General features: G+C 32.1%; 1 protein-coding gene across 9 annotated transcripts in view; it reads right to left on the reverse strand.

Annotated features, from left to right (window-relative positions):
* LOC111055587 (longitudinals lacking protein, isoforms A/B/D/L) overlaps positions 1-19,567 on the reverse strand; it is a 132,994-nt gene that overhangs the window by 101,426 nt on the left and 12,001 nt on the right. For all 9 annotated transcript variants that reach the window (XM_039428668.1, XM_039428666.1, XM_039428665.1 and 6 more), the window contains exon 4: positions 14,443-14,520. In XM_039428668.1, the coding sequence (XP_039284602.1) occupies positions 14,443-14,520 (78 nt within the window). The remainder of the gene's footprint in view (positions 1-14,442; positions 14,521-19,567) is intronic.

A 19,567-nucleotide genomic window follows, 5' to 3' on the forward strand; every position in this document is an offset into this window, starting at 1 on the left:
TCACATACCGCAAATCTTCACCTAAGAATGTTTTTACATACCTCTTCTTCACAAAATGAACAGTAGCTTCGATAGAAGTAAAATTGAAAAAAATAGAGGACAAAAGTGAGATGAAAGGAAAAGGACGATCGGGATGTGTCAGGAAGTGCAGTCGTTCTATAATGGATGATACAGATCAATTATAGCTGTAAAGAACAACTAACCAAATAATTAGACCATATTCTTCAGGCAGAGAAGACCTCTAAACTGTAGCCAAATGGTGTACCTAGAAAAATTGACTAATATAAAAATATGAAGGTGAATAAGTCTACAAAGTTCATCACATGAGTACCGTAACTTCAAGATAGAAGCTTCATTTTTTTAAGCTTCTATCTTGAAAAAATAAATGCTTCATCATAGAACATGGATGATATGGGAAAAAATAATTTTTCATGAAATACCACGTTTTGCCTAAATCTCATAACAGGAGTCTGAAATCAGGAGAGGGATGTTAAAATATTAATTAACACATTAATTTAATCTTCATTCTTAATGACACATGATAATGGGATGAACACCTGAAACTAGTCGTGTCTAAAATAGAATAATAATAGAGTGCTAGTTACCTACTCTTCGTATTTAAATTTTCAAGTAGCGCTACGAAAAAATTAAACGACTTTATTTTTGAATTTATACATAGAAGAAGCCCCAGTTGAACACTGTTGAAAAAGTTAAACGTCAACATTTCACACATTGAATGAATCAATAATACCAATACAACTGAAACCTCGAACTTATTAAATACTGAGGATATTAACTTCTATATTAAATTATATTGTACATTGGAACTTCAATGAATAAGTCCCATAATTTCAATTCACCTGCATGTAGTTCTTGTAGAGAAAAATCACCAGAAATATAAATTCTTTGGGACTATCAATAAAATAAAGTATATTAAAACTGACATGAAATGTCACATAGATTTTGAGTAAGACATACATAAAAACAAAAAAGAATCAAAGTATCCCTCCTCCACCCAGTCCAAGAAGCTTAATATGCCAGCTTTAAATTCAAATTAGTTTCAACTTGAATTACAATAACGCCTCAATATAAAAAAGGTCCACAATGGCAAATCTAACAATCAATAAAGTTTTATCGACGTTACATTTATCAAATACATATTATTCCCTTACAAACTTAATGGAGCAGACTGGCTTCACATGTTTCAATTTAGTCTACTGATCAAGTTTAATTGGTATAAGGGATTGAGACATGAGCAACTGAAAATAAGCTCTAGGAAATATTCAATATTGAGCGATAGTTGGCATAAATTAGTACATATGAGTACAATTTTTAGAAAATAAAATTGATTCAGATTCAAAATAATGAGTTTCTTTAGAAAATTCCATTGAAACCGATGACAAAGTACTTACTTCTAAGTGCTTCTAATAAGCTTCTTGGCCTTCTTACTTTGAATCAATTAAACACTCAATTTTCCATATTCTAACTCTAACACACAATAATGTTATCACTACATAATGATAATCTACTTTGGAATACATTAATCCTTAATCGAAGAAATCGCATGCATAAAAATATCAGTCTGAATGATTCATCAAGGGGAGAACAACATAAAACACTTGATGATACTAATAGTTATAATAAATTCACAAATTACACAATCAAAAATAGGATCAAGAAAATGTATCAATAAAACACTGCATTCCTTATTGTCCTGATCGAAAAAAGTCTTCAAAATGTTGGTTGATATTTGTCAGGTACAAAAATATCCAATCATGTCCACTCAGAAGCTGGATTCAAACAGGTAACAAATACTTACACACAAAATTAACACTTTCATAGCCATGAATAGTTTGAATATAGGATAGGAATAATCTTCTTGCATGTCAACAATAGGTCTTGCAATCAACTATCATCTTGCATGGAAATGGCAAAATAACTAGAAGAAAAAGAAGCTTACAAATCGATTAAATGAGATAAAACAACAAAATACGAATTTTTCATACCATATTTACCAAGCAATACCTTCGGGAGCTCAACTATGTCTTTCCAGATCCAAATGAACACATCATATTCCTTTAATTCTCAAACTCAGACTGAAATAGAATATTAGTAACAAAACAGAATACAACAATGAACATTGAAAAAGATACAACAATATGAATGAAAATAATGTTATGTTCATTAATAGAATTTTAAATCTCATTCAAGAAAACAACCATTCATACATTTAACAACAATATGACAGTCCCAGTTTTACAATGAAAACATGGGCCAAGTCTAAGAAAACCAATTTTATATTAAAGATAATATGAATTTAATTAAATCAAAGAAATGAATGAAATTTATAATCTTAAAATTTTGTGATTATTTATTTATACATATATTGTGATACCCTTACCTCTAAAGCTCATGAGGTTAACAAGATAGTTAGGTGCATGAGAAACGCCAAGAACCAAATTGAAGGTTCTTCAAAAATAATGTTAGTGAAGTTGATCAAAGATGTTCAATAGCTTTGAATTCGTTTTGTTAAAAATACCGTAAAACATTATTAGATAAAAATTCCCGGTCAATAAGATCTTGAAATTGAAAAATAATAATATAACATAATTGTATAAAAATAATAGACTAGTAATAACATCAATAATTATATTCATTCACGAGTGAGAACTTCGCGCTGTTCTAATGATTTACTCTGAATATCAATAATTTGCTCTGAATATCTACTCAGAGTTCAATATTTATAGGCTACGTATAAAATAGTTTTATATTTCTTATCTAACTGGATCGAATTACTCTGAAGCAGCAGTGAGGTTTTAATATGATTTACGAGATTCGAACAACGAGACCGAATACGGTACTCCTTGAAATATGTACAATGATTACAAAATCAAGTCGCGAAATCAAAAACGAGAGATTGTGATACACTTTACAATCAATAAAACATATTCAAAATAATACACTTAGTACATTGAACAACAAACTTTGTTACATCAGATACAGAATATAATATTATGTCTAATACAGTCTTATAAACTAAACCTAGATTAATTAATTTCAATGAAGATTGATTATTATGATGAATAAAAGAGGTTGTCGAGAAACCAAGTTATTTAATCAGTTCATACATCAGTACAAATTCAACAGATAGCCTTAAATATAATCTTAAAACTATGTTTGGAACGGTATATAGGATAATATACTCTTGCCGTAGTCATATTTTTCACCAGAACTTGTCAACCATTGTTCGATGCCTACCTAACACACAGGTACAGTAGGAATGTTGATATTCATACTAACTACTTGAAGAAATATACTATATTATTCCCTAACAATGTTTAGAAGCGGGATTTAATTCTTCTACATGTCTGTAGTGAGGGATAAAAATAATTTGACGTTTAGGCTATAGGTGGTTTCTAAAACTTAGGTTAATCGTGGTATAGTTTAAGTAACATCAACGAAGTACACAGAATCTGAATTAGGCTACATGAGACATAAGATTTCGATAATAATTATCAGACATAACATGTTAGATAGGCGAGCTATGGGTCATCATCCCTCAATAGTAAGATAAAAATGCATGGTAGAAACTTTACATGTACAGTTTTATAAATATTTATACGAAAAATAACAAGTGCTATATACTCAACACAAAGCGCATGCATTAATTAACAGAACTCAGAGAGTTGGATAGACAAGGACAGCTAGATAGAAGTGAGAACAGAACCCGATTATTCCAACAAACCAAGCCATTAATACAAAACACACAAACAGACAAAATATTACACAGATATGTTAGGTGATGACCTAGATGAAGTTGATTGTCTAATGACAAATTTCTACAAAACATTTATGGAAAAAGATGATCTGAGAAAATTTTATCATTAATTTATTATTTTTACATGAAAAACATGTATAATGACATAAAGTTTAGATTGTGTTTGAATTGAACAGCCAATTTTACAATTAAACAGTCGAATTAAATTTTAAAATTGTCTTTGTTGAGACTATAACATTGCTGGATCCTCAAATTTTGAATAGCCTAACATTATTTTAATAGATGCATATACTTTTATTTTGAATAATTCAACAAACGATCAAAAATGATTAGAATAATGAAGTAGAAACTTGTGATTCACTGGGCCATCAACAATCTAGGCAGATGATGAAATAGTGAACAATTAAACAGAGCCACCAGGAGACAACATTAAATGTACATAAATTCAATAGACACAATATAGTCAAATTTATACACAAACCTATTCTATCATACAAATGTACAAATATATGACAAACAGTGTCATGTGCAAGCATAATAGTTCAAAGAAACCCTTACCTTATACTTAATTCTATTGAAGACCTGTAAAATAAATTTGCAAATTTTCTCTAGCTGAGCCCTAAAAGTTTATTTTAATAGTTTCTAGCTTACTGCAGTTTCCGCAGTACTATTCAGTACTATTTTTGACAAATTGATACTTTCTAATTTATAAAATATCAAAGATGATTTGGATTTTTTATTTGAAGAATATTGACTGCACTTTTTCAACAACTGGTAGATTTTACCAAGGTTTACCTGCTAGCTAATAATTAACACAAAATTTAGAAATATCTGAAACAACTCCACTTAATCTGATTCCATCGCATAAATGGGTAGAATATTGATCTACTATTATCAATTTATTGGAATAGTATTATTCTGCTGTATTTCGTTGGAAATAAAAACTACTATTTTGACTCAATAAAGCCTCCTTACTACCTACCTACTACTACTTATAAATAGTGTATCAGTTATTCATAAACAAGTCCACAGGACACCATGGGAAATCCCAGGCAATCGACTGTGGTGAAGAAAACAAAATCTTCATAAATCATAAGGCATTGGAACGTGTAAAGACACACACCACCGAATCACTCGTTTGATTCCCCTGTTTTCGTCCGACAATCGGCCGTATGTCGGCGATGTCTCGAGATTGCAAGTGCATTTTGCCAAAAGGCAAAGGCATTTCAAGCTAAAATTATAACAGCAAAATATAGTAAACATTTCGCATGTGTTTTTATACTAGGCCTTAACCTGGACTTTGACCAGTGTGTGGATCAGTAGAAATATGTATTAATCATCAAATTCGTAAATAATTTGATAGTTCATATCAAACATATTATGATAATTATTTAACGAAAATCCAAAGTTAATAATAACAGAAGTTTAATAATCATTATTCGTCGATTAGCATTTGGATAAATGCGATTTATCATCAATTTCCATAACTAAACATATAGTTTATTTGAATACGGCTCCAAACGCAAAGATAAATTCGAAGGTCTGCCTCAAAGCACCCGGCCTCTAAGAAAATCGGAACGTGTGAGTGAAGAACATTCTTCTACTGGCAAGTTGGGGTTTTCCTCAAACCGAGCGTCTTGAACCAGCCCTTCGAATTTACTTTGGCGTTTGAAGCCTTCCTAGTGCCATCTATCAAGCCACATACTCAATTAACACGTATGAGGCACGTAAAAGGCACGATCAGCCAATTCAAAATTTAGTACTTATTATTTCTAGTAGAATGCCATCCCAATAACAACGGCATGGCAACGCTGTAATACTAGGTATACGTTCTGATGACAGCTGGCTACAAGTATGTCTAAAAATTGATCTCAATGTAGCTTGTATTTCGCTGTTTTTTACTCCTGCTAACCAGTTGACTGAACGTAATACTGCAACGTTATCATTTTCCTGAGACCAGAGCACCCTTCAAGAGATGGTTGTGTTGAAATATATCACCTAATTAGCTTAATAATTGGTTTCATTTCTTCAATTATTCTAATACATCACTTGCACTACTACTTAACTAGTTCATAACACTACTTAACTAGTTCATAACCAATCTTCAAATAATAAGAATAATGAATTAATGATGAATGTTAGTGCGCCTTTGGTCATCTAGCTGAGTAACTTTTTACTGGGAAATTTTTCAAAGTATTTCTATTTGAGTTCTATCAAGTTACTAAAATGGAACAAATTACCAAGGAAACATCTTTTGTATCATTGTTACTTCTTGAGATATGAGTGTTTGAATTTTGAATCTTTGAAATGGGCTGGTTCAGAATTGGTAGCAAATACATCCATGAAAATTTGAGGATACGTTCTTCAATGTATTGTTTATCGAATGAAATACACTTTATCTCTCAGAATATAGATATAAGAGAAATTTATTCCAGTTTCAAATAACTCAAAATTGGATAATTTTCCTAGAATTGGTATTCTGATGAATTAAGTTGCCTATGTCAATCAATAAACCATATCGTGGATAAATCCTCAAAATGTCATGAATTCATTTACTACCAACTCTGTAATGTCTACCCCAATGATTTCAAATTTATTAGCTTTCATCTAAAAAAGTAAAAATGATAAAAATAGTTTTCCATGGAAATTTGTTCAATTTTGGTAAATTGATAGTATCAAGTTGAAAATTCTTTGAAAAATGTCACCATTAAGAAGTTTTCAAAGTACATTCTCAATAATTACATTAATGTTGGTTTACAAATGGCGTGGAATCTATTTCCAATATGTTCAGTCAATAGCAATGATTTTTGGTTTATCTTCTTGGCCACCAAAACGTATATCTTCCTCACAAAATTGTATAAAAAAATTTTCAACTTTTAATTAATCAATTCCTCAGTGCAGCACTGAGAAGACAAATCAATGGTCATCATCAAGCTCAAAACTTGAAATGATGATAAGTCCGTTCTACAGAAAACTTACTGTTTCCATTAAAGAAGAAGCTCAGCTGGTAGAGCATTCTTTTATCAGCTATTTAACTATATGTTTATCCATGGTGAAAGTATAACAATTGTAATAAATACAACTGATTCTATCAAATCATAAATCAAGATTAAATTCAAAATCTTCATCCTCACTTATTGTTGCCACCAGCCACCGATCGAGATGTATCAAAATTGTTAATGGGAATATAATTACTTGCACATCTACTCGATTAACTGCTTCTCTAATGAGCAACACTAGGTTTGCTTGATAAGTCTTAAGACAACAGAAACAAAGTTCACGCTGCCAAAGGTCTTATCTATTGGCTTATATGCTCAGTCAATAGTAACTTCACATATCTAGGCCACAACTATTACAAGTTGAAAGTTTTAAATAATTCCTAGGAGGAAATCCTCGGAGACTGAATTACTAATAATTACTTGCAGAAATAATCATTTTGGCTATTCTATGGTGAAGGCTGTAGGCTATATTCACTATATATATCACACACATTGACTATTCTATCTATATTCCTGGTATATATTCCTAGAAATATTCATTATTCAATCCGGGTGAAATTTTCCAACTGCTCCACAACAATCATGCGAAATTTTCATCACAAAGCGATAAAAATAACTAATTATTCAGTAAAATAATTACCGCAATAATAATTGAACTGAATAAAAGTAATTCTTCAATTGAGTTATAGTGATAAGAGAAAATATTATATTAAATAGTTTAGATAACAGTATCCATCTATAAGACTGATTTGATCTTGGAGAATATAATTCACATTTCTGTAACTTATTACCCAAATGAACTTATAGTACCTACCGAAAAGTAATTCATTACTTATTGTATATTAATTTATACTAGCCGGCAGGCACGCTTCCCTCGCCTTATCCGTCTAGCCAGGGGGCTCCGCCCCTCGGACCCAGTGAGTAAATAGTGTAATGTGATTGTAAATGACAATTGTAATGTGATTACATTCTATACTCTCTGCTTGGAAACCCCGACTGGATCATCCAGAAAATAGGATCAGCAGGCTTACAATTTATATGTAACTTATACCTAAAGTAACTTATATTATACTAGATTCAAGGCTCACGTGTCATAGCTGGAATTATAAGGAATTTCAGAGTTGATATTTTTGGAAAAAGTAAGATCATACCAGTTGTTGTAAAAGTGCTTGAATATTAGAATATCGAATTATTTACTATTCAGTGAATGAAACTCATTAAGTTAAAGTTTTAGTATTGCAAATAATTAATTCGAAATATTTATGTTTGATGTAAAAAAAACTTTAAGGATATCTAACATACTGAATTATTAGAAACAAACAAATATGAAGATTTCCCTGCTGATACTTTGTCGAAGAACTGATAAACTATCTTCAAATTCAACAAGATGAAAAAGAAAATGATCTGTCTGAACAATAAATCTATTGACGAAAAAACTTTGCAATAATGATGCATTCAATATTACTATTAAACATATTATTTCATAGTAGTACGAATATGAAATCAATTGAGAATAGAAACGTATATAGAAAAATATGTTTATCATAAACAATTTCAAAGATCAAATTACCTCAATAAAATGTAGACAATTTGGTATTTGAAAATTCAGTTGAAATCAATTTCACAATAAAATTAAAAATGTATAAGATATATAGATTCAAATTGTTCAATCATTTTCTACATATTCGGCATTTTGTTGAGGTAAAGTTTATACATTCGAATACGTTGTCTCCTGGTTTAGACACAAAAAGACAAGCAAACAAGTCATTTTGAGGTTTTATAGGAAGAAAATATAAATATTTTATAGTGAGAAAATTTATTAGAAGAAATTGAGGAATACTACAATTTTGGATTTTAAATCTGAAAATAATGTTATCTAGATACGAAAAATTTATGAGAGAAGGACGAAGATAATTGTGATTAGGGGGGGGGGTGGTAAGGAAAGTAAGGAAACTTTATACATGCCAATCACAATAATATTCACTATCCCAGTAGAAACATACATCACTCAATATTTACTATCACTTTTTTACACTATCACAAGAAGAGCCTAATTGGAAAAACATAAATCATAGTGAGGAAGTCTTTCACAAGACAAAAATTGAAATCCATTGGTCTCTCATTTAGGGTTATGCATTAATTGATAACTGAAATTACCGATGACGCTTCATAAACATTTTGCAATCAACCGTTCACACCTGAATGAATTATAATTGTAGATAAAAATACGGTTTGTCAGTTTTCAAGACAATTATTTAGTTGACTGTGATCATGAAAAATATCAACCGTTGACATTGAAAAACCTGTCAATTTTCAACTGAGTTAATTATTGCTATTTGTCTTATGTAAACTAACCAGAAATAAACATTTAATAATTTTTGGAAATTATTATAATAAAAATTATGCAGCATGTCACATTGAGCTCATCTTGAGGCCTTATTGCTTGGCTTACAGCTTACACGAATAGTTAGTTATCTATTAAATCACCCTAATAAATATTGATTGGTCCTAAAGATGGCAGAACCGATTATGCAACATCATCTCTAAGTCATAAAGCAGTTTTATTTTCTCAAATGAACACCACATTGAAAAATAAATACAGTAATGAAAACGCCTGTTTCATAAGTTAATTGCCAGCTAGATAAAATGCTATTAAATGTGAACTGTTCTGTAGTACAGGTCTATAGATTTATCACTGAATGCTTTTGGAATCTAATATTTAATATACGATCTAAATCTGTGACGAGCTCAATCAGAATTTAATAGGGAAGTGTCGTAATGAATTTATTTTTTCAATTGAATTTTCAAAAAACATAACAATTTTTTCAAATAAATTGAATTATTATTTTAAAAGTGTTTCGTCTTTATTGATCATTCAACAAGAAAATTACTAGAACACAAGAATTTCATAACGGACTTCATTATAGATTTGGGACACCTTTTCCTATCATGAATATTAAAATTCTATTTCAACACAAGGCTTATTTACAGGTACATTGTTTGGAGTTTGATTCCCATGCCTGACGCACTGTGGCACGCGCGAGTCCGCATATTATGTATTCAAATCATCCGATGCTTCATTAATGCTCAAATTTAAACCGACTGCAATTGTCATGTTCTATGTGGTGGCAAGGTTATTCAATTTAACGAGCTTATATGTTATCGATTCAGGTGAATCAATTTTGAAAAGTAGAATAGGTTTAATCAAATATATAAAGGAATGTCAAAGATGTTTGAAATGTGCCAGAGACACACCTATGCCAAATACACACGCATTTTAAGAGTCAACTAAGGTTTTAGTTCAAAATCAATTTTATTATTAATGTTATGAACAAGATATACAGGAATCTATCAAGGTTTTCCATTTTTTCTACATGGGAGAATCATATAGAATGCGCGATTTCCAACTATTAACCAAGCTTAATTATGAGTAAAGTTAGAAGTTATGAAGCGGGACTTATGCATATTATGTATTACAAGTTTATTCAACGTAGCTAGCTCACATTCATTTATATCAACGATATATTTGAACAGATATATAGGAAAAGTCACTCCTAAAATTAGAAGTTCGCAATTTTAAACAGTTGTTCAAACTTTACCCATGTTTTTTAAACCTATGAAAAGAGTGAATAAACTTCATATGAAATGCTAATCAAACGTTTGTAATAAACGCTTTAGAATGCCTTAATTTGCAACTTCTGTTCTAGAAAAATCATAATGGTTGGATAACAAATAAAAAAATCTGGTGTGGCGCACTCACACAACTTTCCTTGCCTTCATGAAATTGATCACCTGACGCTAGTGTTCACGCGCATCTCAAGTCTACTATTCATAGATCTGAGCCAGCTGGTGACAGGACAATAACGCTGAAGACATACGAGGTATGCCATCTCTTCATAGTGAATGATTTAATAGAATCAACAGTTGCCAACAGTTTGCAATTGAATAATCACAATTTCTCGAATTTCGAGCTTATTTTCAATTTTAGGTGAAAATGTTACTAAACATTGATTGTAGAGATTTTTATGTTCAATCTTTTCCACTTGAATTTTTTTTTTTATTAAATTGCATCTGAAGCCTGATAATTGGGAATCTAAAATCGAACTTTGCATAGATGGGGCGCGGAGCTCCTGAAATTTTTACAGATATGGGACTTGTGGCAGTTGATAGAGATTATCAATGACTATTTAAGGTATAAATTTGATCAAAATTGTTGGAGCCGTTTTTGAGAAAATCGCGAAAAACCCTGTTTTTTAACTCATTTTCGCCATTTTAGCCGCCATCTTGAATTGCATTTGATCGAAATTGTTCGTGTCAGATCCTTATAGGGGAAGGACCTTAAGTTCCAGATTTCAAGTCATTCCGTTAATTGGGAGATGAGATATCGTGTACACAGACACACATACACATACACATACACACAAACACACACATACAGACCAATACCCAAAAACCACTTTTTTGGACTCAGGGGACCTTGAAACGTATAGAAATTTAGAAATTGGGGTACCTTAATTTTTTTCGGAAAGCAATACTTTCCTTACATATGGTAATAGGGCAAGGAAAGTAAAAATTCAAGTTTTCAAAAACAATTACATATTGACAATCGGGAAACTAATTTCGGTGGTAAAACCATTAGACTGGGGTATTTCAACTTGTATTGAGGCTGATACAGGGATCATGTCAGTTTAATAACTTCTTGATATATTACTCAATATTAGCATTATTCAATATAGCTTATGCTAATATTTGAGAAATTGATAATTTTTGAAACTAAGGATCTTGATTCGGTGATTAAACCATAAATCTAAAATTGTCTGAAGTATTTCAACTTGTATTAAGACTTAAGCTCGGATCATGTGAGTTATTATCTTCTTATTATATTATTCAATATCAATATTAGCATTATTTAATAATTATATCTAAATCAATAGGCCTATGCTAATATTTGAGAAATTGATAATTTTTGAAACTAAGGATCTTAATTCGGTGATTAAACCATAAATCTAAAATTGACTGAATTATTTCAACTTGTATTGAGGCTTATACAGGGATGTGAGTTTAATATCTTCTTATTAGTCGATATTATTCAATATCAATATTAGCATTATTTAATATGACTAAATCAATATGCTAATATTTGAGAAATTGATAACTTTTGAATACAAATCAGCAATCTAAAGATCCACCTATTTATTAATGATATTGGGTCACTTCGTTACTCTGACCGGTATTCACATGGAAAGAATTAGTTACATAAAGTCCTAATCAGACTAGCTTCTTGATAAGTACTATTTGATTTTCCTCCACAAATATTAGTGATTCAAAGTTATTTTAGAAAAAAGTAATCCAAAAAGCAAGAATAATCTCATCAAGCTTTAAAAATATCACAGACTGGAGCTGATATTACAAAAAAATGCCACTATAGAGCAACTGATCAGCCTTGCTTGATGTAGTGAGATTCACTTTGAACTCACTGTTTGCATTTTATATCAATACTTGTCATTCAGCCTATGCTGACAGATTGGAGTGAATTTCACTACAGGAAGTGAACAAAAATCGAGAACTTTGAGATGAAACTATCATTGAACGGACTTATCACCGCTAGGCGAGAATAACAAGAAATAGGAAGGCCATGTCTGGGATTAACAAATAATAAACGAAATAAACGAGGACATGACCTGCAAATCGAGTGCATAAACAAAGGGTACAACTGATAAAACACATTACGATTAGCCATAAAAACATTTTATGCTTTATGACAAGTTGAAAAGTTCTACAGTCGCATACAGTTACATTGAAAGTCTAAAGCTTATTTTTGACATTTTTTTAGTAAGAAGCATGACCTAGTTTGCAGTCTATGATGACGAACATAACAAATGACGGAATATCAAAGATATCAAGGTTTCAAACTAAGTGAGATCATTGGGGATTTTTTTAGGGAAGAGCTACAAGTTACAAAGTTCACTCATGATCATCGTCGTTTCTAATGCTTACCAGCAGATCAAGGTGAAAATTGATAAGAAACTCTGCTTCATAATTATAAGAATTACGTCTTAGAATTTTTTATTTAGTCTTGTAACAAATTAGAGAACCGCAGATAACTTAGCAATCGAATACTCTAGTAAATCACATAATAAAAGTGATTTGATAATAAATATAATGCAATATTCAATGAATGTTGCAGAAAACTGTTCATTTTCAAAAGGGGGTTTCGAGTTGGATTCATTAATAATGATGATCTGAATAAAGAAGTTTAGATAATTTATCAACAACAGCAAGTTTTAATGAATCGATGAATCAAATATCACATTAAATCAACTCAAGTTGCAGGAAAAACTTCCAAATGTCTAATACGGCTCAGGGTTGAAAGCAAGGACAGCATATTTAAATACTTAATTTCGTTAGAATAAGGTTTTTGGCTGCTTTCAGTGTTAATTAGTTGATAGAAATTGAATTAGTAATGAACGCTCCAAGATAATAACAACGTAGGCGATGAAATATGACAAGGATGAACTCATTACACATGTCCTTGAAAAAGTCCTAAAAGTGAGAATATAATCGCTTGATTATAAAAATAAAATTTTTGCGACTAAATACTTATGATGGAAAAGAAAATTATGGAGAATAATATTCTTCATAAGTTGACTTTGACAATGTTATGGATTTTCTTCAAACTATGAAATCTTCACGTAGAAATTAGGGGATCAGGATGATCAAAATTCAGGTAACCTGAATCTCATGCTACTGAAGGTTCACTCATCTCTCATCATCACTTGCCTCATTACTCACGCACAAGCCTGGAGCTCATGTGGGCATCACTTCAGCAAAGAAAATTCTGTTCTAGAATTTTGGGTTGAGATTGAAATTGAGTTGATTTGGAATAATTGAATTTGAAATCAGTTGTTCTACACCTTTTAGCCCACCACATCACATAGTGACTTTCTTTTAAATAATTCATAGTGACATGTTGAAGATTTTTGAACATCTTCAATGTAATGAAAAAACCGCATGAGATTCGAAAATGTAGCCTGTTGTAAACACGGAAATTATAGGAACGCTTTATATCCAACATCACAAAGTAAATGGAGAAAGCAAAACATTCTGAAAAAATGAAGCATATCAAACCTACGATTTTTTTACTGAGTCCCAAAAAGAAGTCAGAACGAAAATGCATCCCCGATCGGAAGTTTTACTCGAAGACCGCATTCACGATTCAAATCAATGTACTTTGAAACCCCTTTTCAAATCGCCGACTTTCACATCACTACATAGCTATTACCGCTTGTTAACCAACTATTGAAATGTTTTCACACCATCTTATAAGATTGTTATATTATAACAGTAGGTTTATTCACAATAGGTTTGGATCATGGATGGGTATGGGGATAAATAGTTTAGAAATATGACCAAGATAAAAGTGAATGTCATTTTGAACATTTCAAATATTGTAGTTTGACTCTAAATTAAAATACATTCGAGATGAAATTAGAGAAATGTAATTTCAAACATTTCAAATTCTAGTTTTGCCTCAGAATTATCTGTTTCGAGATGAAAATACGTGAATTTAGATTTTGATGTTTGAAATGGTACGGTAGTAGCTTTGCCTCAAAATGACTTGATTGCCGAAATAGCGGTTGGAAGTAAGTCGGAGATGAATCCTACCTTGAGAGTCTTGAGGAGGCGCAGTCATCATTGTTTCGTCGGCCGAGCCGTCCGTTGAGGCGTGCCACGGTCCATATCCTAAAATATAAACAATAAATGGATAATTAATTATTTGAAAGAAAATAAACACACGTATTACAGTACCTACGAAAGGTATTTCAGAATAATAGATTGACAATAATTCGTCAATACATTTGAAATATTCATACATCAACGTTGTAATAGTTTGAACTTTTTCCAAATTCCTTGAATCCTCCTAATAGATCATATACTTTCCTGTTATTCATCAACAATACTGAAGATGGATTCCCAGAGAACAGTGACAGTGAAAATAAAATTTCCATACGTTCTGATTATTCTTACTTACTGGGCCGGTCTGGGTGGGAATAGTCAAATTGAAACTTAAGGGAATCATAATTTCACGGGCAACCTTCAATACAATAAATAATTTTTTTTCTTAAAAATTCTTCAACTAGTCCAGTTTTCCTGTTCTGTAATCAGTCAATGATTACCCTCAATTTTTTTAAATAAAACATCGTGGTGGATCAGATAATGCAATTTGGAAATTATATCACGGATTATCAATCTGAATGGTATGTTATGCTCTATCTTCTCAATCAAAACAGAACAAAATGGTGTGGCGCACTCACACAACTCTCCTTGCCGTTATAAAAATTTATCAACTGACGCTGGTGTTCACGCGCATCTCAAGTCTACTATTCTAAGGCTAGTTTCACACACATTCGTTTCGTTTCGTTTTCGGCAAATTCCGATAAGTGTGAAACGGTAGTTCGGTTTGAATTCGGTACCGAATAGAAACCGCATAGAACCGAACGCCCATTTGACTCTAATAAATTCCATCAGGTTCAAATTCGTTTCTAGCGAAGGGCTACTTTCACACATTCGGTTCGGTATGGTTCGTTTCGCTTTTAGCAAATTCCGATAAGTGTGAAACGGTGATTATGTTTGAATTCGGTTCCGAATAGCAACCGCCTAGCACCGAACGCCCCCTCGACACGAATAGGTTTCATCATATTTGAATTCGTTGCTAGGAAACCGGAAATAAAAACAAAGTCTTTTACACACGCTCGCTTTTTACTTTCCTTGCCCTATACCATAGGTAAGGAAAGTATTGCTTTACGAAAAAAATTAAGGTACCCCAATTTCTATATTTCTATACGTTTCAAGGTCCCCTGAGTCCAAAAAAGTGGTTTTTGGGTATTGGTCTGTATGTGTGTGTGTGTGTGTGTGTGTGTGTGTGTGTGTGTGTGTGTGTGTGTGTGTGTGTGTGTGTGTGTGTGTGTGTGTGTGTGTGTGTGTGTGTGTGTATATATATATATAGCTGCGTACACATATTCGCGCTTCCAACCCGCACCGAGCACGCTCCTCCCTCGTACCGCCCTCGTACCACCATCGAACCACAGTCGCACCGCCCACGCACCCATCATGAACGTTACGGAAGATGTTAGATCTTCTCGCGTTCCCCGGTCGAACCACTCTTGCTCGCCGGTCGATCATCAATCGCTCTGCTGGAGTGACGTTCGGTTGCGGAGCAGAGCGAAAGTCTGTACGCACCTTTAGTGTATGTGCGTCTGTGTACACGATATCTCATCTCCCAGTTAACGGAATGACTTGAAATTTGGAACGTAAGGTCCTTACACTATAAGGATCCGACACGAACAATTTCGTTCAAATGCAATTCAAGATGGCGGCTAAAATGGCAAAAATGTCGTAAAAAACAGGGTTTTTCGCAATTTTCTCGAAAACGGCTCCAACGATTTTGATCAAATTTATACCTAGAAAAGTAATTGATAAGCTCTATCAACTGCCACTAGTCCCATATCTGTAGAAATTTCAGGAGCTCCGCCCCATCTAAGCAAAGTTTGATTTTAGATTCCCAATTATCAGGCTTCAGATACAATTTAAGCAAAAAAAATCCAAGTGGAAAAGATTGGGCATGAAAATCTCTACAATTAATGTACAGTAACATTTTCACTTAAAATTGAAAATAAGCTCGAAGTTCGAGAAAATAAGATTATTCAATTCGCAAACTGTTGGCAAGTGTTGATTCTATTAAATCATTCACTATGATCAGATAGCAGACTTCATGTGTGTGCAGCGTTTTTGTCCTGTCACCAGCTGGCTTAGATCTTCGAAAAGTAGACTAATTTAGATGCGCGGGAACACTAGCGTCAGTTGATCAATTTTCATAACGGCAAGGAAAAATGTGTGAGTGCGCCACACCAGATTTTTTGTTTTTATTTTAACCTTATCATGATTATCAGTTTGAAAATCTACCATGTCAGAATCATATATGGTCAATACATTTCTGTTAGTTCTCTGGAGCATTTTTTCTCAATGAATAGTTTGCTAAAAAAATATGAAGATAAATTAAAACTCAGGGAGAATTTTTATTTTTCCATGAAAATTACATGTTTTTATTAATGGAGAGAAGAGATGAACGTTTTGTACCATGTGTCATAATTGAAACGAGTTCAATTCAAAAAAATAATCACTCTGAACGTCCAAAATTAATATGATGAAAAATAAACTATTCAAATAGTTTAATTAAATTGAATATTTTGTTGTTTAAGAAAGCACATCTCACTATTTGAGCACCAGCTTTTATATTTTTTTACCAGCATGAATTGTGAAAATCCAAACACAGCTGTGTTTTAGGAGAAAATTCCTAATTAGAACTGTACGAATTAAAACCTGATATTTATGAAAGCCTCATTCGTTTTAGGCAACGAACAGAACCGAACCGAACCAAATTAAACCGAATACGTGTGAAGCTAGCCTAAGATCTGAGCCAGCTGGTAACAGGACAATAACGCTGCAGACACACGAAGTCTGCTATCTCTTCATAGTGAATCATTTAATAGAATCAACAGTTGCCAACAGTTTGCAATTGAATAATCACATTTTCTCGAATTTCGAGCTTATTTTCAATTTTAGGTGAAAATTTTACTCAAATTGAGAGAATTTTTATGCTCAATCTTTTCCACTTGAAATTTTTTGTTTAAATTGTATCTGAAGCCTGATAATTGGGAATCTAAATTCAAACTTTGCATAGATGGGGCGGTGCTCCTGAAATTTTCACAGATATGGGACTAGTGGCAGTTGATAGAGCTTATCAATGACTTTTTTAGTATGAATTTGATCAAAATCGTTGGAGCCGTTTTCGGGAAAATCGCGAAAAACCCAGTTTTTGACAACATTTTCGCCATTTTAGCCGCCATCTTGAATTGAATTTGATCGAAATTGTTCTTGTAGGATCCTTATAGTGAAGGGACCTCATATTCCAAATTTCAAGTAAGTTAATTGGGAGATGAGATATCGTGTACAAAGACGCAAATATAAACACTCATAAACACACACACACACTCACACACATACAGACCAATACCCAAAAACCACTTTTTTGGACTAAGGGGACCTTGAAACGTATAGAAATTGGGGTACCCTAATTTTTTTCGGAAAGCAATACTTTCCTTACCTATGGTAATAGGGCAAGGAAAGTAATAAAGCGAACTTCATCTAGAAGATTATTCTAGTCTTCTCCTGTCTCATTTTCTTGAGGGTCAAGTGGTAGAGTGGACATTAATGTCCAAACTTCGCCATTAAATTAGAAGTTACTCATTTATTAAGACTATTCTATTAATATATGGAAATTGAATCGCATATTTTCAGCGATTTTTATCTAGAGGTTAAACATTTACAAGGAAAATTATATTGTGTACCGTAATCGCAAATATACGAATTACGAAAATATGAAGCGTAAATCCTCCAGAATAATATTATAAATTTAGACTAAACAACAGATTATTTTAATTGTTGTTTATGAAAAATAAATATTTAAAATTTGTAAATTTTTACAATGCACACCAATAATATCCGGGATTGATTAAGAACAAACTCAACTGATAATATTATTTCAACTTAATGAATCATTTACTATAAGCAGACGCTCATGAAAATAGCTCCATATCAACAATAAATAATTATCTGTTACTACTCACTCAATTGAATAGTAATTTGATAAAAAAATTTGTACCATTCAGATAACTGTATCATGAAACTAAAAATTTGATTTCACTGTCTCCTAAAAAATCTGCTCCATCGTAACTTGAGAGACAGACTGGCGCTTTATGCAATTTGCAAGCTTGCAACTTGAAATAGAAAATCGATGCTCACAAAAATGCTAATTAGGACGATTAAAAAAGTCGAATTCAGTCGACTCTTGAAGAATGCATCAACTTTGCTCTCTCAAATTGAGAGCAGTGTACTTTTTACTAATTAGACATTTTCATTTCATCACTTGAATTTCCCACGGTCCATTCAACTTACTGCCGTTGAGACTTCCTGTTTCAAATAATAGAAATCAATGTTCTAGGTAGAACACGCTTGTCGCTACTAAATTGATGAAATTCGATATCAACAAAAATCAAGCCTAATATTTTTGTTTTTCGAATACAATTGAAGTGATGAGGTATGAAAATTATTTGCAAATGAATGGTCTTAAATTAAACAATTTCCGTGCGCGCACTTGATTCTCCATCATTTTTGGCTAGATTTGAATAAGTATCAAGTTTCGTTTATTCAAAGCAATTTTTATTGCAATAAAATTTTTATTAAAAATGTATTCTTCTTCTGAAAGATTACCATTTATTCACATGGTTTTATAGCATCATCCCGAAATTAAGCAAAAATTAAGATCCACAAAAATAGTTTCCCAAATTAAATTAACTGTCAATGACTTTATTCCTTGCATAATTTTCTTGTATTTTATATTCATTTGAAAATAATATAGCAAATCATAGTGAGACCCCAAACTTACGGGGAAGAGCATCTTTATCGTCGGAATGAGTAGGCCTACTTGTAATCAATTTGAATGAACTTACGCCTTTCGGCAACTTCACTAAACTGACAAGTTCAGGTCAGTTCATGGAGTTTTGTTAAAATGCCTACCTAAAACACTTGTAACGGAGATTTATTGGGTTTTAGAACAAGACGTAAGTACTGTAAAGTGTGATTCACGTTATAGAGTCGGCACCTGATTAACATTCGTTTGCTATCATTGTTTGTTATTTGACAAAACTGATAACTCTATCCTTTTCTAGCG

This window comes from Nilaparvata lugens, chromosome 5, assembly GCF_014356525.2.
Source record: "Nilaparvata lugens isolate BPH chromosome 5, ASM1435652v1, whole genome shotgun sequence".
Classification (NCBI taxonomy): domain Eukaryota; kingdom Metazoa; phylum Arthropoda; class Insecta; order Hemiptera; family Delphacidae; genus Nilaparvata; species Nilaparvata lugens.